This window comes from Photinus pyralis, unplaced genomic scaffold (assembly GCF_008802855.1).
Source record: "Photinus pyralis isolate 1611_PpyrPB1 unplaced genomic scaffold, Ppyr1.3 Ppyr1.4_LG7, whole genome shotgun sequence".
Taxonomy (NCBI): domain Eukaryota; kingdom Metazoa; phylum Arthropoda; class Insecta; order Coleoptera; family Lampyridae; genus Photinus; species Photinus pyralis.
Genome location: NW_022170738.1, coordinates 37,544,293 through 37,570,102, shown reverse-complemented (window position 1 = coordinate 37,570,102; position 25,810 = coordinate 37,544,293). Strand labels below are relative to the sequence as shown.

Below are 25,810 nucleotides of genomic sequence, written 5' to 3'. Positions count from 1 at the left end.
TACAATAACCTTTTTGCGCTATAAATCAGTTGGTACCTATCAATTTTTTTGCTATACCAGATCCACGAGTATGACTCCGGGAAAAATAATTTTTAGCGCCCCGGGGGCGCGGCTAAAAGTTAAAATATATCAACCAAATTTTGTGTGGGTGTGTGTCACAAGTGAATCGATTCCTGGCCACTTTCTACTATGACAGATCCAAAATTTGACTTTGAAAAAAAATTTTTTTAGAGCCCCGGGGGCGCGGTTAAAAACTTTTTTATAATTTGGAAAAAAAATCAGTTTACTTATCTACCCTTCCTTCAACTTTTTTTATTATGGCAATAGAGATTTCCCGCCCTTATATATGTACAGAGTTACTGATAAGTTTGGAAACGGTCGATTATCAGGGAAAATATACAAGATATAGAAATACGTTTTGTACAAAAGTTTTGGGGTTTTTCAATGCCTGCTAGGCAGTAATAATTTTAATTATACAGGGTCGCTCATAAAAAATTGCATTTATTCAAATGGAATAGCCTGTACATTATTCAATATGTCAATTCTTCTCTCAATTTTGAGTATAATGTGTAAGAAGCGTAATGTACCTAAATGCAATGGTTTCCGAATTATCGAGTTTTGAAAATAAAAGGTATTGCTTTAAAATGTATTGAATAAGGAACAATAATTAATGACATCACGAATTTCTTATGAAATATTCTGTGGTTCTGCAAAGAACCGTTTGTGAAGTTTGCTATGATTATTTGGAATCATCAATTATTGGTTTTTGTTCAATTATTAATGAATTTTAAAATAGCCTTTAAAAATTTTAAAAGCAATGGGAAAAATCGCCTATTATTGGTCGGTAAATCGATAATGAAGTAGATATATCTTTTAATTGGATAAGTTTAAACTCGGCTGTTGTTAGATTGTATATATCCATAAAAACAAAAAATGTAAAATCTGTAGAGCCTATAAATGGTATGACCAAAACTTTCGGTGGGCAATTTTTTGTTTAGGTGGGGGCGAGAGAGCGTATAAGAGCGATATCTCACACATTGTTGCATTGCATGCTTAAATTTTTCGCGCATTGAGCAAGTAGGTTAAACTAATTCAAGTAGTTCTCAATAAAGTCCATTATCTCACTACTGACCAAATGATGGTCAAGGTGAAGAGTTATGTAGTATTACCGAAAGACTTGTGTGTACGTTTAGGCAAATCCTAGTAACAAAGAATGTTATTACATAAACGTTTTTTATTAGAAGCAAAAATTTGAGGTGATTTCATTACTTAGACAATCGGAAATAATGCAACTGTGCTTCAACCTACTAAAATCCGAACGATTTTTCCCCTTTTTCTCCAGTACGTCAAATCGATTACAATGATATCCCTCCCAGTTCCCATTAAACTCAAGAAATTAAATCCCAACAACAAAAATATCTACATTAACATACGATGCCGTAACGCTTAACCGCAGTTCGCTGACCTGCAAGGTCGTAATTTAGCTTGCAGGTTTCCTATGGAGGTATCCCAATAAATGCTTTCACTACCTATAATACACACGATATAAATATTCAATGCAATTAGTAGCTTTACTATGTATTCATTATAATTATAGCGTTTTATTAAATACCTACAAGATGAATGAGATTTATTGAAGTCTTTAAAGATACCATGGTGGGCGCTTCGAATAAAAAAAAAAATGTGAAAAAGTCTCGACGGAAAGGAGGTTGAAAGAGTCACGAGTCTTCACCCACGTGCCGTTGGTGGAGAGATACTAGAGATGACGGATATAGTGTTCCTAATTGAATAAGGGGGTCACACTTATAGCAAATTTTTGCAATGATGATGAATCGAGAATAAATAATTGGAGTAGGTACATTCTAAACCGTGAGCAAATTGCGCACGCTCTTATAACAAAATCGCATACCTATATTTGAATTATTGTTTTCCAGTTTTACACTGTAATCGATTAGCATAATCGGTTAGGTACTTAAAACACGTGTTTGCAAAATTTTATGCACGGCATTAAATTAACGGGGTTAATGGAAAGGGGGGTTTTCCCACAGTTAGCCAAATTACTATACGTTATCTTCTTGGCTTCTTTGGGTCATTTTCGGTAGGCACCTTGTGAAAGGTTCATTGCGCAATCTGGTCAGGGGAAATAGAGAAATCTTGTAATCTCATATTTTTGGAGAGTACCTCTAGGGAAACGTCGCTCAGGAGGGCCTGATTTTAATATTAATTAATATGGCTCGGGCATTTTCTTTAGTTGTTTTATTCCCACATTAAGTACAAGATTTTATTGAGCGGCAGAGCAAAACGATGCCAGTTTTTTAGTAGTCAGTTTGGCGTAGCGGTTAAATACTCAGACTCGAACCTCACCGGTTTTTGGGGCATCCTGTATACATACATTTTTGTCAAAATAGGCCCAATCCAAAAACAAAATGGACTGGTCCGAACGTATTTCGGAACACGCCTCAATTTCATTTTTATTGAATTTGTCTGTTATTAAATCACAACCCTGTATGTGCTGTGCTTTGATTAATTATTATGGACTCCCAAGTTTGAAATTTATTATTATTGCCAAGCACTACAAATACACTTCCTAACGCATTACTCAACTAATTTCAAATGATTCTAAAATTCGACACTCATTATTTCAGTTTAATCACTCCTAATACATGTAGTTCTGCAACCACTCTTAATACACTTTGATTCTTTATTTTCGAATATTCACAGTTTCGATTTAGATAATTAGGGACAACCATACCCAATGCACATTAAAATTCCTAATTACCATGGAACTCGGAATGCATTGGTAATCCGTTATTACCTACACTACGTTAGACGGACGTTTTATTTGACATCCGCAACAGCAGTAATGATGGGACACCCTCTATGTGAACTATTGTTAACGGTAAATGCGATAATAAATTGGAGATTAACCGTAATGCTGGTCATATTATTATTTGATTTCGAGGTCAATGTTTTGTTCCAGAATTAATGATATTTGATTTTCTTTTGGTAATTGTAAATTTAGTTAAAAGACTAGATTTAAACTTCTGAAAATTATTTGCGTAGTATCTGGAAAATGTTTATCTCATGCGTTTCTCCGGTTGTCGATAAGATGTTTTCTTATCGATAAGAAATAAAAATTCCGCTAACAGGCTCAGATTATACAAAAAAATGTGCCCATAATAAGTACTAACAGAAACCGCCCCTTTTCGACTGTTTAAGCTAGGGAAAATTAAAATGAAGTTTGTCATTGGTGATTGCTCAGTTATTTTCAGAGATTTTTAATAAATTTCGAATGCAACTTTGCCCGTATCTCTCACTGTTACGGAGATTCCAATGGTGAGCCACGAATTTGCACCATCCTGCACTTTCTCAAACAAATTGACGGAAATAAATTGTTCAAGTGAAAACAATCGTATTGACAATTGACATATTAATGATAATCGATTATGTGAAGAAGTGTGTAACATTTTTAATAATTTCCTGAAAGAAATTCCGTATCATGTTCAACGATTATAGAAATTAATTTTATCTTTCAAGGTATTCTAATAAAAGGTCTCAACAAAGGGAATGTCCTTAGTGGTGCCAAGTAAAGCTTTTGAAAAAGGGGTGGAGGAGGTGAACAACACATGTTCTACCCTACATGGTATTCTAATAAAAGGTTTAATCGAAAGGAAGTTTCCACCAACTATTCCGATTCCTTTTCGACATCCAAGGAAGGGAGGGTGGCAGGGGAGGGGGTGTTAGAGATTGGTTTTATGTTTCATGGTATTCTAATTAAACCTCTCTAAAGTCTTGATTCTTCTTGCATTGTATAATATAATATATAATAATTAATATAATTAATAATTAGTTGTGCATAATTTATACTTGATTTCTTTGGGGTTATTTAAAATCACTTGCTTGCAGGAATTGAGACAAATAGTCTAGCAAATAATTATTGATGAATGTGAACTAATACGTGGAGAAGTCTTGGAAAGAGCCACTCGCATCGCATATTGTCAGGAGGCGAACGGCGAGCATTCTCCTTTTTACAAATTAACCACTATTTATTATATATTTATTATATATTTATTATATATTTATTTATTTGTTTAACCAGAAACCATACAGAAATTCCAATTACATGGCACTGGGGCTCTGAACAAATATTAGGACTTAACATCTAATTTTATTTATTATTGAATTTAGGGGATTGTGAAAAAAGTCGATATTATTAACTGAGGACAACTTATTTAAAGTGATCAAGATCTTAATAAGTGGGGAAGTTGTGTTGTTAACTGCAAAAATAGCATTATTTTGCCTTAGCTTAACAAATGGTACCTTAAACTTAATTTCTTGCAGTCATTCGGAAGAGTTCAACAAATTGTGTAAAATTTTGTAGACAAAAATTGTGGAGGCAATATACCGTCGGGTTTCTAACCTCGTTATATTTAAGCCGAAAGTACTATTTAAGTAATTAAGCTGGGTACCGTAAGAGATCAAATGTGGATAATTTTGGGTTGACCTAAAAACCATTACTCGGATGAACTTTTTCTGCACTTTTTCGATCATGCCTGAGTATTTGAGAGTTTGAGGAGACCAGATACATGTAGCATACTCAAGCTTGGATCTAATAAACGCATTATATAAGGTTAGCATTGTCTGTATATTCGTGAAATTGAGTGTATTTCTGATAACGAAACCAAGAAGTTTGTAACACTCATTTGTTAGGTATTCAATGCGCAAGTTGAAGTTAAGGTTGGTATTGAAAAACACGCCCAGGTCCTTAACGGAGGTCTCTTAGTAAGCCCTTTCCATTCATCTTATAGTCAAAAAGTAAGGGATTTTTCGATTTAGTAAAAGTAAGGATTTTACACTTATTGATATTTAGTTTTAGTTTATTTTTGATACCCCACTTAATTACTGAGTTAATGTCCTCTTGAATATTTAAACAGTCACTTGCGGATTGGACTTTACTAAAAAGTTTTAGGTCGTCCGCAAATAGTGTAGTGCTTTCGAGTTTTTTATCACTCGCGGTAAATCATTTATGTATAAGAGAAACAGAAAAGGGCCAAGAAGTGTTCCCTGGGGAACGCCTGATGAGGGATAAAATTCGGCTGAATTCACACCATTGAATTTCACTCTTGTTTTACGGAGAGATAAATATGATTTCAGGAATTTGACGGTCGGATTACTTACGCAATTTATAACAAGTTTACGGAGCAAGACTTGATGGGATACTGTGTCAAATGCCTTCGCAAAATCTGTATAAACACAGTCTACCTGGGCTCTCTCATCCAAGGCTGCTGCTCAGAAATGCGTAAACTGCATTAAATTGGTAATCGTCGATCTGTTCCGCATGAAACCGTGCTGTTGATCTGCAATTATACTGCTGAGATGGGAATAAAGTCTAGTATAGACCACTCTTTCGAAAATTTTCGCTATTGCTGGTATAATTGCAATTGGGCGATAATTCTCAACTAATTTTCGGCTTCCACTTTTGTGAATTGGTGTTATTCTGGTGCATTTCCAAGCTTCAGGGAATGTACTCATGTTTGCAAAGCTAAATTAAATAGATGTAGTAAGGGGGTTACCAATAAAGATGCACATCCTTTCACGATGTAGGGTGGGATTCCATCTTCGCTCATAGCCGACCTCTGTTTCAATTTTTTAATTGCTTCCAGTATCTCGGATTCATGTAACTGAGTCAAGTGCAATTTGGATAACACCAGGTCCGATTCCACGTCGTCTTCCGGGTCATCGTTCCTCTCAACAGTGTAGACTGACTCGAAGAAGGATGCAAAGGCGTCCGCAATGCTTCTGGCGTCCGTTAACGAGGTGTCTTTGTAATAAAAAAAAAAGTAGTTGACTATTCTTCCTCAACGACTTGATGTAGTTCCAGAATTTATTGGAATTCTTCCGCAGATCCATTTCAATTTGATTAATGTACCTCTTATGAGCAATGTGGATCATTCTTTTGAGTTCTTTTCTGGCTTCAATGAAGTCTTCTGAATGGCCATATAACCGAAACTTATTTTTCTGTTTGATTTTCTTAATAATGTCTATATTAAACCAGCTAGGATACTTATTGGCACTCCTAATTGTAACTTTGGGGACACATTCATCGAAAATGTTCATTACCGTTTGATTAAAGCTAGTTACTGCATCATCTACCGATTTGAAATTCTTCAGGATAAGAGACTCCTTCCAATTAATATCGCGAAGAAGGACGTACATTTTAAGAAAATCTGCTTTTTTGAAATTGAAGTTGGTTAATTTAGTAATTCGCTTAGCTGGTCTATGGACTTTGTAAACTATTTCTAGTGCAGGATGAAGTGGATTAATTTTATCCAGTGAGTCGACAGCAGATTTAATTTCCGCGTTTAAGTTAGTTAAAATTAGGTCAAGGGTTATAGGTATTATTGCAGTTTTTAACTGTATTAATGAGTTTTAAGTTGTACATCGAAGCTATATTTTTAATTACTTTGCATTTAGCACTCGAGTTTTCGAAATTATACGTCAGCCCAAATACTTATCCGAAAAACTTTGAAATCCCTTTAGGGAATATACGGAACTGTGTATTTATTTAGTTTTGTCTATTTAAGATTGTTGCTCTAAAGTTCCTTTACTATACACGTATACACGGTTGTGATCTCATTATGTTGGGTCCCCTTTTTCTATTTTGTTCCAAAATAAAGATATTTTGAACTGTTACATAGTTTATTTTGCACCCTAAGAAAATGGGCAGCAATCATGCATTTGTTTATGTCAATTATTTTCAATTACAGTGATTTATGGGGAAGGTCGTGTGATTACTTATCGGATCCATTGTTGGTTTCTCTTGACACAGAAAAGCCTCTGCGATAGAAAATGTTAGAACTATGCCAGGGGCTGCACCAAACTTTGCTCAAAACAGTGTTACTTGGCTCGCCAAACATAATTTATTTAATTCTCGAGAATGGCTGCCTCCAAACGGTAAAAAAAAGTATGCAATCGCCTTGTGCAGTCAATCAAACTTGAGAGAAATTCCAGGGAATTAGTTCCACCTGAATTATAAACAATTTAACCAATATTTTATGTTTGAGCCTAGTGCGAATTGCGATATTTTAGGTACCGACTGAAATAAAAATGTTTTTATAGAAAGGCAATGTACGGTTAAGATTGCGGTTTTTAAATTGGTATAACACGGTTAAGAATTTATTATACCCTTCGAATGTCATATTTATGTTTTATAGTTATTCTACTTTCCGATAATTTTTGGTACGTCTTTTTTTTATAAAGTGATTTCCGAAAGAATGCCAATAAAGATATAACTCCGTTATGGTTACGGTTGTGATTTGTGAGATTAATAAACTAATGTAGCATTTAATCGTCCTCAAATGGAATAGATACTGATATAGGATAACTGAAACACAACAAGAAATACATGATTTTGTTCTTTGAGAAAGATTTGCGATTGATTACACGGTCCTCCCACAAAAATAAGCGTTCATGAAAGCTCCGAAAAAATGCTTACTTAGTTTGAACCATTTGTTAGAGGAGAAAAGGAGCCGCACTATACCGCCAAGTGATTTGGACATTTTTCTCTCATTTTCTGTTGGGGTTTTGAATGAATACCACCAGGAATAAACAAGAGGTGTCTCGAGAGGTGTAGACTCAAAAATCACACTTTGTAGTTTTGTTTGTTGCACTTTGTGATATCCTCCAAAACCATGACTTTAATATGTCCCTACAGCCCTACACAAAAAACCATGTTTAAACAATCATTATCATTAGATCACTATCATTATAGATAATTAAGAAATAGCCAATAGAATCAAAGTTTTATTGTGCGTCGCTAACCAACGAAACCATACCGTTGTTCCTTAATATTATAATGGTAGTGAACTAATAATAATGATAGTAATATGGTAATAGCCATACCATCTTGGTTAACCCATCCAGGAAAGTTACTAATGAAGAGTCACGTAGGTGCGAGCGTCCAAGTACAGAGTCCTTTTGTCGAAGAAGTGGATCTGATTGACGCAAGAATATGCTCTCTAGTTCCACCTGCAAACGGCAAAGAAGTTACGGTTTCTTTAAAACATTTATCTCCAATAGGAGGACCATTTTTGGCCGCGAAGAATCTGTTCAATAATTATAAAACGCCGGGTGTAAGGCGTGCCGTTGGAGTTTCCAGTCCCATGGCACCGTCGCCTTCCACTTCCAGAACCGTATCACTACAAAAAACTTACAAAATTTTTCTTACCTACGATTGCAATACTTCTGTAAATCATGATACCGACTGTCCATTCTAGAATGAACTAATTCCCAAAAACTTAAAAGGGAAAAACGAAATTTTGCTATGCAGAGACTCCAAGTTTCAAACTCTCTAAGGACGAGATTTTAAGCGGAAGTCCCTTGGTTGACTAGAAAAAGAAGCACTAAATTGCCCTCTAATTACATTTATTGAGTTCATCAGCTATTCCTTCAGGTTGAAGCCCAATGATTTTGTGTGGAAGCACTTCACCAGCGTATTTCTTGGGTAAATGTAGAAGAATACGTCTTTTTTTTATAAATAAGTACACATAGAAATTATGTAATACCACAACAACTCTCTCGTGTCAGTTAGAAATTTAAATATCTACAAGGAAAGAATTCATTCGGCGTCCTCTAATTACGGTACCTAGACTCGTAATTTGCACGTTGAAACGAAACGCGAAATAATTAAGGTTAAGTTTGTGTAATTACGTACTCTCGTACACAAAAAGGATCATTGTTAAACAGCACAAGTCGTGTTAAATTCTCAACCCAGTCGAAAGGCCGTCGAAAGGCCAACGAACCTGCCCAAAAATAGCAGTGGGAGTGAAAAAGAAAAACTCAAATTAGTGTATGTAGTCAGTGGGTTAGTGGACCATGCTTGTCTATTGTACATTTCCATACGTCTTTTTAAATTCATCTTCCTTCTACAAGAAAGGTCTTCGTATTTATCCTCCTTACGCACGAAGACAGTTTCCAATCGGAAAGGAATGACGGTACCACTCTGTACCGGTACGTCGGATCCGCATGCACCTTCGTGTAATATAAAATAAACCAAAAGAAAACAAAAAAAAGTCCCAATAAATAATAACAATGTATTTCAACCATAACAAGATGAAGCAGCTACCGATTTTACACGGAGACTGCCGCGCACTTTCCAATTTCGTACACTTGATTGCTTCTTCATCTTACAATTAGAGCTTTTGTATTGTAAAAGGCGCACACCCTTTATTATGTTCGCGAATTATTTAATGGTAACTGACATCATTATGCGCTGTACCGTTGATTTCCGTAAAGATAATTTTGCAATATTTAAACTTAACGGGTCCTCGCGTAACGCGCGTATTCAATTTTGCTGTCCACATTTTAACACTCGTTTTAACAGGTCCAATGTACCGAATTCTTGAAGACAACGTCGTTTATCACCCACGATTAATATACAATTAGGGATGATGTTACCGTGTGTAAACTATGACGGCCATAATTAATCTTTTAGAGTTAAATAAGATATAGGGTAATGGACCACAATTCATCGTTGATAAAATGACCCAGGTGTAGGGTATATTTATAACGGTACATTTGTGGAAACAACATTATTATTGTTGAAGGTTTATTGCGTTTTGAATGCTGGATAGATTTCCGACCCCTTACACCTTCACATAAATATTGCCCAACCTTCTCAATGTCCACTTACTATATAGAAAAGGGACATGAATAGGTTCACACTCTCGGGGTAGGTATACTCCGTAACTTCCCAGACTTTTGATGGATAACATCTGTTTGGGGGATTTTTTGAAATTATTCATATTTTGGCCGTGATAATGTAAGAATAAGAGTGGATCAAATTGCCAAGATATAATCAAAAAATGTGTCCCTTCTCCATTAAAGTAAATAATATTTTAAAAACTTGAAAATAACTCTGTTTTGTTTTCCAAGCAACCCCTATTTAAAAACCTCCATAACAGTAACGTAAAAAAATCCAAATTTGACAGTATCCTCAGTTCCAAACTCCCCCCTCCCCACTCTAATAAGTGGGGATTTCGATTGGGATTGACTTAAACTTATTATGACAACAGGACACCCCCACCTTTTCGAAGGTGAATGAATTAAATGTGTTAATGTACAGGGTGGCCCATGTTGGACACTTTCTTATGGTAACAGCCTTTATTTTAAGAGATAAAAAATGGACATGGCTGCCTGGAGCTCAATTTTAAAGAGGAAATCACTGCCGCATACAGAATTCAGTTATCTCTAATCGATTGGCCCGCTAGGTGGCATTTTCTCGAATTTAGTCGATTTCTCTAATGCCCCGTAACTTTCTTATTGTTAGAGATAATCGATTTTATTCTCAGGGCATTTTTTATGTAGAATCCATTGCGATGCACAGTTTTTATACAGGGTGTTTGTTTTTTAAGATCCTAAACTACATATACAGGCTGATTCAAATTCGAGTGCCATCATGGGGATCTCGGGAACTCTAAGAGATAGATAGGTAGTTTAAATTTGGAAAAGTTGCGTATTTTGATGCTTAACAAAATGCAGTGTTGAAACTTAAAAAATTCCGGCTAATTTCGGAGATATCCGGAAAACACCGAAATTTTGAAAAATCGTTTTTATTTTTTATGGAAGTTATTTAAAAAGATATTTCGAAATAATTTTAATAATTAAAAAAATTGTGATGTTTATATTTTTGAATTCTCTATCATTCTCAAAACATTGATGCTTAACAAAATGCAGTTTTGAAACTTAAAAAATTCCGGCTAATTTCGGAGATATCCGGAAAACACCGAAATTTTAAAAAATCGTTTTTATTTTTTATGGAAGTTATTTAAAAAGATACCTATTTCGAAATAATTTTAATAATTAAAAAAAATTGTGATGTTTATTTTTTTGAATTGTCTATCAAATGACCCAAAAAGTAAAAATTACTTCCATAAAAATACATTGAAAAACAATTTCTCCTTGTACACTTCCAGCATCTGCCACAAAGAAAAATCCCAATATTGACTTAAATTAATAATTTGGGACTTGGGAGACTAAGTAGTCCCCGGTGCACTAAAACTGCTTCCTTGACTAACTTTTTCTAAATAGGGACACGCGGTGAACTTCTCACGACTTTAGAAAAATTCTAAAAAATGATAGTAGTGTACACCAAAATTTTACAGTGATTTCCCCCTCGACTTACCTTAAATACCTACACAGAAATTTAGCAAAATTCACGAAAATACAAAGAAAATCCAGAAAATGATAATTCGGAAACATTAAAAAATTAAGCAACCTACATTCTAAACGTTTATTGTATCGCTTAATATGCATTATACAAACTAATAACAAGTACCACATATGAAAGATCAATTTAAAGCGAAATTGAGAGACATTTACATTTCACGAACTTGCACGATCTATTAAATGTCGAGATTTACAATTTCCATAGTAATCCCTATGATATAGGTATGAAATGTAAGGGTTTGGTAAGAGAAATACGATAAACAAAATGACGGTCATATAACCAAAAAGAGAGAAATAAAACAATGGTAGAAATTATTTTAAAAACACGATTTTATTAAAGGGTAAGATGTAAGTTACCAATATTGAATCGTTGGGTTCCCAAAATAAAAACTGAAAAAATAGAAACAATAGGCGCCTAGTATTTAAATTTAATACGTAGATTTAAAGCCGTTCGGTGAAAGGCAAAGGGAATAGGCATAACGAAAGAACGTCGGGACGAAATTAAAGGGAACAAAGTTGTCACCATCAGCTCTAATAAGCCATTCCTAATGTACTTTGCAATCCATTTAGCCTTGTCTGAAATCCCGTCCACTTAAAAATATTATGAAATTATTATACTCATTAATCATTATCTATTCTCAATTTATAATTAATTATTTGGGTACAACCACCCTAGTACACTTTAAAAAGTTTTATTTGGGGTACTCCGTCATTACAGCCCGATCAAAACGGCCTCGCGAAAATAGCCTCTATACAAAATATAAAAACTGTTATGTTACATAACTTACTACACTCCTGAAAATTACTACTGATAATTAGACAATTTAAGTCAGTGACTATTGACTGAATTCTAGGAAAAATATGAGGTATAACTTAAAGATTTGTGATTAGGTATTCATTTGCTTTTTGGTATTGGGTTATTTAATTTATTGGTTCTGGGATAATTGCGATTTTGTATTATATTTCTTATGTAATTATTGAGCAATTTTTTAAGTAAACATTTAGTATAATAAAATTTCTTCTCTCTTAGTAATATTTTAAATAAATTTTGATATATAGGGTGGATTATATGGCATTTTGGCAGGGGGTTGTTTTATATGCTGGACATTTTGATCGGCGATATTTTGACGGGGCCATTTGTAGTACAATCACTGTCAATTTATTTTATTATGGCATTATTTGATTAATTATTACCGCATCTCGAATTAATTATAGTCAAACACAGTTACTTGCAATGCATTAGTTGCCATTTCCTAATACCTCTCAGTACTTACTAACTCTTTACACATTTAGAATAAATTAAGCCGCATCATTCACAATAAGTACCTTTCAAAGAATTATTTGATTAATTAATTCCAAGTTTAAAATTAAATAATCAAACACAGCCACACTCGATTCACTTTACATTGTATGCATAAGCCAATCACTGCCGCCGAATATCTAGTTTAGAATAAATTATTTCGACACAATGTTTCTAAAACACTTAATATCGAGCTTAATATGTTTTTTTCCGAATCTTAAATTTGGAATGGACGGCTTCAGTACAAATAGCTACTCATAATGCGCTATACAGTGTGTTCCAATCTGAACGGGCACTATAGCTTTATTGCTACAGAGTTGGTTGAAATAGCAAATATGAAGCATTTTTTTCTCAGTACATTAGGGCATCGGGTTATCAAGATATGCAACGAAATACCTACCGTTTTTTAAAATATTGCGACCACATTTTTGTAGGAAACTCACAAATAATTACCTATTTATAAAGGAGCTCTAAAGCACTTCACAAATTTGGAAAAAAGATAACCAATTCCGCCAATAGCTATAGACTACACAACAGTAGAGCAAAATGTTTATAATTTCTTCAATTATAGCTTTAGTTATTTTTTTTTCGATTTTGTTTTAGTTGAGGGTGCATTGATTTACAATAGTTTAGTGCTTTGTGGTGTTGTTATTAATTAATTCAGGGTAGATATGTATTAAAATTACTATTCTTTGTACAGAATTTAATTTTCTTTGAGAATATGTGTAGAAGTGATAAGATTAGTGAAAAAAACCTATTAAATAATAACTAATAGATAAAATTAAAAAAAGAATACTTTTTTTTTAGCTAAAAGTTGTTATGGGATAAGTCAATTCATGAAATTTACTAAATTTTAGGTTGATTTATAATACTATTGTTTCCTTGTTCGATTTTGTTTACAGTTTACAGGGCAGTGGGTAGGTACACTATTCAGGAATTACAAATTCCAGTTGTGATGGTATCATATGCACAAATCATGGAAGGTGACTAGTCCAAATACGAGTATACAGTGCTATTTATTAAGAAGTACACATAGGAACTTATGTGTATTGTTTTTCCCTATGTCTACTTTAAAATGGCAAAGTCTCTTCAGAAGGGCGCCTCATTGTATGCAACAAAAATAGCCTCTTAAAACAAATAAAGATCTGGCTATCATATTAGTTATTTGAGTGTTGTTTCTTTGGCATCCGTATTTTTATTTTCGTTCATGTGGGACGTATTCAATTGAAGAAAAAGTTGATATTGGCAATTGGTATAGTGCCAGTAACAGTTTAAGGAGCGTAAAAGATTTATTTTCTGTTAAACCAAGGCAACAATATTCAAAATAATTAATATGACAACCAGATGTTTGTTTATTCTAAAAAGTTATTTTGATTGCATTAAATTAGGCGCCTTTTGTCATTTAAAAGTAGACATAGGGAAAAACAATAGGTACATGTAAATCCCTTGTCTACTTCTAAATAAATCCCACTGTATACTAGGTAATCGATTAACTAGCCTACTAATCGATTAGTTGAATATTGGCCAAGTAGTTGATTAGTCTGTTGGAAAATTGAGAATTTCCCTGAAACAACAGACAGAATTATTTGTAGCAGCAAAAATCGTCCAGTCGCATTTGCACCAAGATATGATTTCCAAATATTACCGAAAACGTCTATGTAGACTTAACCTTTTATATTTGGCACCGTTATTGTTCCAATTCTTGACCAATTTAAATTTTTTTATTGCGTGAATACCTAATTAATAAAAACAAATGGTGTTAAGCTAAAAAAAATTTGCAAAGCAAGATGCGCGAGTTCAATATCCTTATGGAGGTGTGTTGTATATAACGGTTACACTTTCACTATTACAGGTGGATGATCGCATGTGCCGCACCTTTAAGACTTGGTTTATTATTAGTGCAGTATCGTGTCGGAATTCTGTATAAACTGCAATGTGACACCTAATTAATTATAGATAATTGTATAACCTGCATAATTAACCGAGGATCGTATTTGCCCAAAATTATGCCCTTTGGTTGGTACGGAAACTCGCCTCGATTGCTGGCCTAGTCTTCTCGAGCAAACTACCCCAGGCCTTGACGCTTTGGTAATTGCTACAGTTTGAGTTAGAACGCAGGATGCAACGCAAAAAGCTTAAAAAGTGAAACGTTTAGCGTCCTTTAAAAAAATATACACAAACCCATGTGGTATCACTAGCATTTACTACTACCACAGATTTTAAATCTGTGCTACTACTAACACAACTTACAAAGAGTACTGTTGCAGAGGTTCAGCGACCGCATCCTTGGCTCTGACTTTCCATTCATTGTAACACAGATTCAACTAATAATTATTATTAAATTAACCAAAATATGTTGTTTCACAACGCCATATCCGTGAGAGAATTCTAATTAAACAGGGCGCAGTTTAATTTTCGACCATTCTGTATCAATCATCAAATTACGCAATTCCTCCTACCCTTCGTTACCCTATACATTTCGTTAAAAATGTGTTCATTGACATTTAAAATCGGTAGGTCGACTCGACAAAAAGGTTAATTAAGCATTTTGATTAAAATGTAAAGATGAGGTTAATGCCTTCGAATTCACGTAAATGCGCAATCTTAGATTTTTTCGCATTGCTTTCTGCTTACAATACTTGCATTATTTATTGTCTTGAAATTAGGGTTCGTTGACTTATCATGCGTTAAAATCCTGTTTAATATTCCACATGGGTTGTAAGTTTGGAAACTATATAGATGTACAAGGTACATATATTATTCCAGATCGGGCATGGGCCAGCTTTCTACTTACGAAGATTAAGTATTGTTTAGTTTTGAATTTTAATATCCGCTTCGTGCGCTTCATGCTCCAACTGTGCCAGTTTGTTCGAAACGTGAGTCTATAAATTTGGAACCTGCCCAATTGGACGTTCCGCCTGATTACACAAAGACGGATGGGTCTAGTGAGTAGTTGCATTTTTCAAATTCAATATCAACCAGTTACACGATTGCACTAATTGAAATTACGTCTTCCCCTTGGGGTATTGGAAGAATTTTTTCATTAATCGAAGAACTGCATCGATAAAGGTATAACCTCGTCAACTGTCAATTAAAAACGACCAATATTGCCTATAGTCACAGTTTACTGCAAAATATTATAAGTAATCATTACATAACATGTGCAGGGTGATCCGGAAGTGTGGCCATAATTCCACCTACAGTATATCACTATGTTATACTATACAACTATACATTTTTTGTAGTTTTCTACTATATGGGGCCGTCTCTATCCGTTGCCTTTCATTTCATATCCATGTACGCATCCCCTCTTTCAGATCATCTACAATCTCGTCTTCTTCTTCTTTTCCTTGTACCCTCAACGGTTCCTTCGATCATGTCTTTCAGCACATGACTAAGTCACATTCTTTTCCTTTTCAAAATTGTGTTATGCAAAGATCTTTCTTCTTCTATTCTTTCTAGTACCTGCTCGTTTCTAATCCTGTCAGACCACTTTATTCCTTATTATTATTGGTTTCTTCTCCACATCCACATTTCTATATCTTATTCTTATCTTTTTATCAAAGTTGTCCACGTTTCACATCCCTATAGGATAACACTCCATTCAAAGCACTTCGCTGGCCTTTTTCATAGATTCTTGTCCAACTTATTCTACTTTTCTTGACAAATGGTTCTTTTGCCATTCCAATGTGCGTTTTTATTTTTTTCCAGCTTCTCTTTCACATACACTTGCATTTCTTCTGCTTCTCCAATTCCATATTCCTTTTCCCCATCTTCTCCCCCAATATTTACGACAGCGTCCGATTAAACAAACCCCACATATGCGTTCGAATCCAATTAAACAAAATCAAGAGATCTTAGACTACTTACAGCTTTCGATTACAAATTCCAATTAAAAATCCGGCCACAGAAAACACTAATTGCCAAAGAAAATAACGCACGTAACCCACTAAACTAAACTAGCTCTTCCTAAATTCTTTTCGGGACAGGTTGAAGAAACGTTGATTGTATTCAAACTCGAATTAACACCTGAATACACGAACAGTTTTTTCCGATTAAAAAGGCATTCTTATCTCTAGATAATTACATCAATCTTTTATAAAAATAAACGAAGTACCCAATTAATAAAATCTAAACTGTCAAATAAATGATTTAATAACACAAATTGATTACGAAAACATCTAAACTGGAAATTGCACTGTACTAAGGTCATTGATAAACTTTCCAAACTAAACTTTATGTTCAGGAACTTACGGACGGTTATGATGTTACCACAGTTAATAAACATATATCATGTGTTGGTTGCGTCTGTAATTAGGTATGGTATATGTCTATGGGGATTATCCATAAAGTCAAAACACGTATTTGTATCTCAGAAACAAATTCTGAGAACAATCGCGAATGTATCCAAATTTCATACCTGCAGGGAAATCTTCAGGGAACATAACCTCCTTACCGTAACCGGCATGTATATATGAAATAAGTAAACTTATTTTTAATAGCAGAAATTAAAAATTAAAAACAAACAGAGATGTGCACTCTTATAATTTACGAAACAATGATCAGTTCAGGACAGAATTGGCCAGATCAAAAATAGGACAAAATTCTCCACTAGTTTCAGGAATTAAAATTTTCAACCATTTACCTCATAATATAAGAACCTGCCTTACATGGAAAAAATTTAAAAAGAAATTGTACGAGTATCTAGTCAATTGGTGTTTCTACAACATACAAGAATTTTTTATATCTTCCAATATTTAATTGTTTGTTTGTTTAATTAATGTTATATTGACTTGTTCCATACAAATGTTATTTGTCGAAGGAATTAAATAAAAATGAATGAATGAATGAATAAAATTCCCCTATCCTCAAATAATTTTTTTATAACGAAATAAACAAACACCTTAAATAGAGGCTAGATGCGCAAAATCTTTTTGTATTTAACCGTAAGGAACCCCACCAGATTAATTAAATGAATTGAGATGAACATTTGATTAGTTATTAAACTTCAGGTGACTGCATCTAAACCTCAACATCCAACCCGACATTGTTTAAACAGCAATATACTTTCTCCATCAAATTAGAATTTCTTTCTCTTCTTTCAGTACTTTTCCATTCCTGTCTTCCACCTGATTACTACAAACAGCTCTTCATGATCTTTTAATACTTTTGTAAATAATTATCAAGGTTTTTATTTCAATTACATTGATTTTCCCACCACGTTTTCTTAGCTTCATCAGCTTCTTTTCTCAACTTCGTATTTAGCCTCCGATATCGTTTTCTTCTTCCTTCGGTATTGATGTTTTTGTACCTTTTTCTCTCTTCCATTTTCTGATTTATCCCAGGCTTTTTTGATCTTATTCCTTTAATTTTATCTTCAATATCTCGATTTACTTAACATTTTTACGTTGTTTATGGTGTATTCTGTATTTAGTTAAATGGGAAACTTCATTATAATTCTTCTTAAGACATCCCCAACGAGAAAGGTAGAAAAAATTCTATTCTTTCTAACTGAAACAGCGTTAAAGAAACTACCAGTCCCCCCGAACTTCGTACCGCCTTTGGAAAATCCCGTTTTTTCTCCGGTGAGAACTTCGGGAAGTCTCTTTTGGAGTACTTACACCACAACGCCTTCAAAGAAATCTACGATTTAAATGTCATGTCTCTTTTTGACTGTAAAACATAAAATCCTGCTTTTTCCTGATCCCGTTCCTGTTGAAATTTCGGAAAGTGTTTTACTAAATCAGAAACCTTCGCGGGCATACGTAATTGATACGTTTTAGCGTCTATTTTTTTACCTCTTGCCCGAGGTGCGAAGTCAACGGTTTAAATTCTTCTAGAGACCTAGTAGATCTTACTTTTATGAGTTTTGTTAAATTTGCGGCAATCAAATTATGTTAAGTTTATTACAGCAAAGCTTTATAAAGAAAAATCCAAATCGTGTTTAACTTTTTCATCTTTTTTTAAAGCCCACCACATCACTCGTTCTGAAGTGATGAGCGTACAACATACATTTCGGCGATTCATTTTATTTATATAGATTTTGCATATTTTTCTTGGCATTTAAAGTATTAAAAATACTCTTAAATGTTTAATTGTAAGGTTTAGCACCAATTTCGAGTTGTTGAGTTCCATTATTACCTATTAGTTTCGAGCCAGAAGTAGAAAATTTCCGAATCTTGAGTTTTTAGCACTTGAAATACGAAAAATCATGTTATTTTATCGTTACCGTAACACAACGAAGTTGAGGTAACGCTTATGTGCTCGATTTTCCGTGTCTGTCTGTCGTATGTCTGTTCCATCGAAATCTTGGCCCCTGGGCCACCTAAAGACTTCGGGTTTTCGTTAATTGATAGCTGCTATGGCCTATACTTGCATGTTACTCATCAATTTAAAGCTGTGAATATACGCAAAACGCATATGGTTTATTTTTGCTTGTACTCGTGTGAGATTTTCTATCATTTTCGATTTGCAACAGTTTGAAGCGATTAAGTCCAATTATTTTTTGGATATCTTGCATATTTTGATATTCTTTGCATTATAACCTTGCATATTTTGCATTTTTTAAGATGTATTTAAATTATTAGGTAATTTTACAATTTCTTGCTATTTTAATCGACTTTAATTTCAAATTTTACTACAATTTTGCGGATTTTCATAACGGACGCGATCACGAATCTTACTGTAATAGACGGAAGGAAGATTTATTGATTTCATGGATGTTTAATTTCTTCAATTCCAAACTATTTTTGGAGCTGGAAAGGTAAGATTTTGTTAGTTGACTATTAATCGAATATAATATTTTAAAAAACCTATGAAAATAAAATTGGCAAAAAACCTATACGATACTTGTAAATTTTAAAAAGTGTTTCTACAGTCTTGAAGACAAACCACATTATCACAACATTCACAACCCATTCTTATTCAACCTAAACGCATAGCCAAACTAACACTTACACAATTATAAACAACACAATTTAATTAAATTGATAAGTTCGTAGTTAATATTGATATAAATAAAAAAGGTAGGGCTAGAGCTAGACCATAACTTAACAAGACGAACGACGCGACGTACAGACAGATACTAACAGACCGTTAACCAGGCGAAACCTGAGTCTTAACAAGAAAAACTGACCATAATAAATATAACAATAAATCTGTAGAAGGATGCCTCGTGGCGGATTGCGGTTCATCGAATATTGTGCTAAACCATATCTGTGAACCCCCTAAGAAAAATCCCGTCAAATTTTGACTACCATTAAAAGTCCACATATATTAGTTGCGAAATTTCTAAATCCCATAATACATTCGGAGTGTTAATGCCGAAAGTTAATTAATTAATTAATACTATAACCAACACGTGAGTACATATACCTTCGTGCCATACTTATTTGTTTAATAAGGTAATAAATCATATGATTTAATGCCACGGATGGTAGATTCGAATCAGCCAAGGCATTAAACATGATTTATTACCGTATCTAACGTGCAATTGTTTATGGAGCGTTTCAATTTTCAATGTTTTACAACCCCCTTTCGAGGCTAAATTAAACTTCGACATGAACTAGCGGCAGTAAATTTGTATTCTATCTTTTGGTTTACTTGTGAGGTGAGGATTAATCCTCCCTTGATCATTTTTGCTACCCGAACAAATTATTTAATTTAATTTTGATAACCCTGTTACATTTTGCTCTCATCACTAGTAATTTAATTACTTCTTGAAAGTTTAAATCGTTGTTTAGTTACGTACGACAGAAGAAATTTCTCAAAAATTCTCGACAAAGTTATTATGAATTTCCTAAAAGTTGAAACTGAAGTAAATTTTACTTTCTTAAGATAAGTTTGGTATGAAAGTGGAAAATTAAGTAACGTGTGTCCCAAAAATTTGTTTATGCTCCATGTAGTTTTATATCGATATACCTCACCCAAGGACCGAATGCAAACACAGGGCCCAAAACTTAATTACTTGATATAAATCCTTTCTGCAAATTTCCAACAATATCAACAGCACATACTGAAACTAGGGAAATTTGCTTAGTTCTTATTCTTAGGAAGAGTAATGCCTTTTCACAAGAAACTAGCTCCAAGGAATACTCACATTTTACTGCTTTTAATTAATTTGTTCTATCGATCGATTGTTGCATGGTATTTGCTTTTGGCTCTGAGCGCATATTCTTCTTACAGCTTATTTCATTGATTTATATCGAATAAGTTTGTTTAATCTATTAATGGTTAGTCTTGTGTTTAATCGAGCCCAAATTACGGCGGGAGGAAAAGTAACCAGGAAAAGGGTTACTGCCGCTGTCATAGGAACTAAAATTTCCTGACATAAAGTAGACATGAAAATGAAGGTGAAGGAAGTACTATATCACGTTCAGCGGATCATTCCAAACCGGCGATTACAAACCGGCAACTGCCAAACCGGCAATGCACGAACCGGCGCCGCACCAAGCCGGCGACATGCCAAGCCGGCGCTCGGTCACGCCGGCACGTATAAAGCCGGAATATGGGCACTTGTTCAATCGATGCGATCTGCAAATTATGTTTCATACACATTTGGAATGATAACATGGATGGTTATAATATGGACATGTTGATGTAATTCTCAAATTAACTTTAACTATGATTTTAAAAGTGGTCAAACAAGAGGAATCAGATGAACCAAGTACATATAACTTTTCTGTCGGCATTGACATTGATCGTAACTTTTAATATTTTAATAGGTAGATACTCTGCGTTGTATTAATCCAACCCACATAAATAGGAAAGCATCCGGCGGAACGAGCGCCGGCAAGGCATAACGCCGAACCGATTGAACGAGCTCCGGTTTGGTATAGCGCCGGCTAGTCGTCGCCGGTTTGGTCATTGCCGGTTAGGGAATCGCCCAGTGGCGTACGTAGAAATTTATTCTGGGGGGGGGGGGGATTAAACAAGTTCGTGGCACATACCCAGACGGTATTTGATTTCTTACTGCTGACAGGCCCCTTTATTGCTTTTGCTTTAATTAGTCAACGAAAACTTTGAATAATAGGTATATTTATGGGCAAAAAACCAATTTCGACAAAAAATTCAAAGGGCTGTAACTTTTGATCTAGTAGTCCGATCTTGCAACTGTTTGAAATTATGGATTCTACTGGCCACATTCTATAAGAAAATGTCTTTTCCCGTTCGATCTGAGACACTGTTTTTTAGGTGCCTCAAAAAAAGGCAGTGTACAACCTTCCTTTTTTACCAAAAATCGACTACACCAAAATTTCTCGGGAAAACACTTTTTCTTATTAATTTTGGTGGGTAGAATCCAAAACAATTCGTACTTTTTCGATTAGACTTCTCAATCAAAAGTTATAGACTAGAAACCAATTTCGAAAGAAAATTCAAAGGGCTGTAACTTTTGATCCAGTAGCCCAATCTTGGAACTGTTTGAAATTATGGATTCTACAGGCCACATTCTATAAGAAAATGTTTTTGCCCGGTCGATCTGAGACAATTTTTTTTGGGGGCCTCAAAAAAAGGCAGTGTACAACCTTCCTTTTTTACCAAAAATCGACTGCACCAAAATTTCTCGGGGAAAAACTTTTTCTTATTAATTTGGGTGCGTAAAATCCAAAACGATTCGTACTTTTTCGGTTAGACGTCTCCATCCAAAGTTATGGGCAAAAAACCAATTTCGACAAAAAATTCAAAGGGCTGTAACTTTTGATCTAGTAGTTCGATCTTGGAACTGTTTGGAATTATGGTACTACAGGCCAGATTCTATAAGAAAATCTTTTTTCCCGCTCGATCTGAGACAATTTTTTTTGGGGGCCTCAAAAAAAGGCAGTGTATAACCTTCCTTTTTTCCCAAAAATCGACTGCACCAAAATTTCTCGGGAAAAAACTTTTTCTTATTAATTTGGGTGCGTAGAATCCAAAACGGTTCGTACTTTTTCGATTAGATGTCTCAATCAAAAGTTATGGGCAAAAAAAATCCTGTTTTTAAAATTTAAAATTGTTATTTTCGTCATTTCGTGAAAGGCATGATGCAGGTACCTCACCTCAGTGGCAGTACTAAGTACCTGATACCTATTTGTTATTTTGGGCATCAATGTAGCGAATTGCCGATCGATGCCGAATAGCCAAATCATTGACTGCCAACACTGATCACTCACTGAATAGTGAATACTGAATACTACAGAATATTTAGATTTTAGTGACTTTAGACTTTAACCAAAACCAAAATTGCTCTCTATATATACCTATATATTATTGCCTTTATTTTAAAGTGGGCGGAGCGGATAGCGGAGTATTACCTAAATACCTAAAAGCTATGATGATAACTTAATTCTTCTGGGGTGGGGTGGGGGATATATAACTTAATTCTTCTGGGGGGGGGGGGATATATCCCCTATATCCCCCCCGTAAATACGCCACTGGAATCGCCGGTTGGTAGTGTACCGCACGTTCAGTCATTGACTAATTTTTATGCGTGCGTTTTACTTTTTATTTAAAATGTGGAATAGCTAAAATTTAAAACTATAAATTCTAAACAGTGTAATTGCTAATTGTAGAATGAAAACATTGCAAATTCCCTTGAAAATGGCAAGAATTTTGTAAGCCTGACCCCTAGATATTGTAAACAATTGAAGAATTTTTGAAAAATAGTAATTCATCAATAAGATTAAAATGGCATGTTATAATTGTTTTGGTACTCTCTCGTGTTATTTTAAACATATTCAGGTCTAATTTTTAAAAAAGACACTCTAGCAGTCATTCCAAGAGCTTTGCTAAACATGAACGTCCTTTGGAGACAGTTCCACCTGAACGAGTAAGGTTTCTTAGGGTTAGGGTTAATTTAAGTCAGATTTACTGCGGCGAATTTAATCACACAAGTAGAAGGAGACTTTAAAATTAAGCATTAAGGGTGGGTATTACTAATCTCGATCCCCTCAAGCTTAATAAATTCAATATTTTCTTTTGAAGCCTAACGAACAAGTTGTCCAGCGGAGTTCATTTCCTTCCCTTATTTATTTACATTAATATATAATTATGAACAGTATTTGCTTTAATCGTAACACACTCGTACATACATAAAAAATGAGTTAAAAACGCATTATCACAAGTCACAACAGATACGAAGAATCACATACGATCTTTACAAGGAGCTCTGTACCTACGCAGATTTGATTTACCTTTTACCTTCGTATCTTAGCATGAGTCCAATCCATGTGTCCCTATAGCAATCTCTTCCCTATACACTCCCTCAATTACCCTTCGATCTTTAAATTTCAACCAATTTCCTTCGGCATCTTGAATAATTGTTGCCAATCAACCTTGCCGAATGGCTTCTCAAGATCTAAAACGGTATGAAGGTATCCGGACCTTTTCGTGACCTCTTTTCATTTATCAATCGAAGGGCCAAGATAGCTCCCCTCGTAGCTCTCCCCTTCCTAAATTCAAACTGATCTTCAGTCAAAATATCTTCTATACTTCTTTCTATTCTTTTCATTATGTTGCTCGTCAGGATTTTAGATGAATGGGTAACCAAACTGGGCGTTTCATATTGCTCACACGTTTGTTTTATTGGCAACGGTATTGTGATGCATTTTTTTGTAATCCGGCGGTAGTCCTCGCGTCTCATATAACGGGCGATCAAAAAAGGATTGACGTCGAGTCGCCTTTGGAAGTTTAAATATGATTTCCCATGCAAACAAACATTCCAAAGGGGACTCTTTTTTGATCGGATAGTACTTTACAAACCGGATGGAACAATTTATCATATTCCCTGCTGCTTTGATCAATTCCGTTGGCAATCCTTCTACTGCAGGCTGCAGGGGCTTTTTTATCGTTCTGTGTAACAGCTTGATAAAATTCGTCCCACAGAATGCACTCGTTCGTCTCCTTTCCATTCCCTTTCCAACACTTCTCCACCAAACCCCCTTCCTTCATAAAGAATTTCTATATACTGCTTCCATTTGTTGCATTACCCCTATCTTCATACAAAATCGAACCATCATCATCCTTTAAGCGGCTGCACTTTGTCTTACTTTTTCCAAGAACCTGCTTAATTGTTTTGTATGGCTCCTAAAATTTTCCCTCTTTCATTAACACACCCACTTCCTTACAACGGTATCCCAAATACTTTTTCTTTGCTGTTTTACTTCCCTGTTTATTTCATTCCTTATTGTTCTTTCTCCTTCCCCTGTATGGTCTTATTTCAATCTCCTTCTGTTCTCTATTTTCTCATCAATTTTCTCTGTTATCCACTCTCTTCTAGTATGTGCTTTTTGTCTGTTTCTCCGCTATTTATCATACTAGTTTTCAGTTCACCCATCTTTCCTCTATATCCTCCATTCCTGTTGTCGCAGACATGTTTGACTTTTCGCTATTAAATATACAGAGTGTCTTAAATTGAGTAGGATAACATGGTATCTTTGTTATTATTATACTTACAGATTCGGTTAAATTCGGTAAAGTTGTGTAGTTTTGATGCTGTTGGATATTTTGAAAAAAATAATTCGTGTCGTAGATAATTGGAAAAAAAGTGAAAATCACCATTTTTAAAAAGTTCAAATATTTTAGTAACAAAGAGAGGTATCCTAAAAAGTTAAGTTTCAAATAAAAGTTGCAAGATTCGATGGGATAAATCGAGGGATAAATTCAATGGACGTAGACATTTTTTTTTTCAAAATGGTACTTTTCTCACTCATCTTCATATACGTGTATCCCATTTTTAGTAGTAAAATAAGATCTATACAAATCAGATCAGATATTGACAACTTCCTTATCACTCTATAGACAAAAAAATTACAAAACCAGTGATACTAAACACTTAGTATTTTTGCCTCGAAGTTTACAATGTTTTTCTTATGGCAATAACCCCACGACTGATTGTGATTGAAAGCAAATTCGTTCGTTTATTGCTTCGCATAGTCGCCATCGACACGGCAATGGAATTATTGCCATAAGAAATACATTGTAAACTTTGAGGCAAAAATGCAAGAATTAATTCCCAAATGAAATACTATGTGACGTTAAAATCCAATACGGCGTCCATTTAAAATAAGGAAGTTGATGTCAATATCTCGAAAATTGCTATTTTGAAAAAAAATTGTTCTACAACCATTTAATTTATCCCATCGAGTTTTGCAACTTTTATTTGAAACTTTTTCCGATTACTGAAATATTTGAACTTTTTAAAAATTTCCAATTATCTACAAAACGATTTTTTTTTTCAAAATATCGCATCGTAATATCCATCATCCATACCATCAATAACATCCACAACTTTTCCAATTTAACCGAATC

At 34.4% G+C, this 25,810-nt stretch overlaps 1 protein-coding gene across 4 annotated transcripts in view; it reads left to right on the top strand.

Annotated features, from left to right (window-relative positions):
* Window positions 1-25,810, top strand: part of LOC116177511 (cytochrome P450 306a1) — a 73,684-nt gene that overhangs the window by 9,680 nt on the left and 38,194 nt on the right. Inside the window, exon 1 of one of the 4 annotated variants that reach the window (XM_031496498.1) lies at window positions 15,372-15,471. The exons of 2 other annotated variants lie outside the window; for them this stretch is intronic. In XM_031496498.1, the coding sequence (XP_031352358.1) occupies window positions 15,463-15,471 (9 nt within the window). In that variant the 5' untranslated portion in view covers window positions 15,372-15,462. Of the gene's footprint in view, window positions 1-15,371; window positions 15,472-25,810 lie in introns of those variants that run through there. One more of the 4 variants, XM_031496504.1, reaches the window with a different exon arrangement.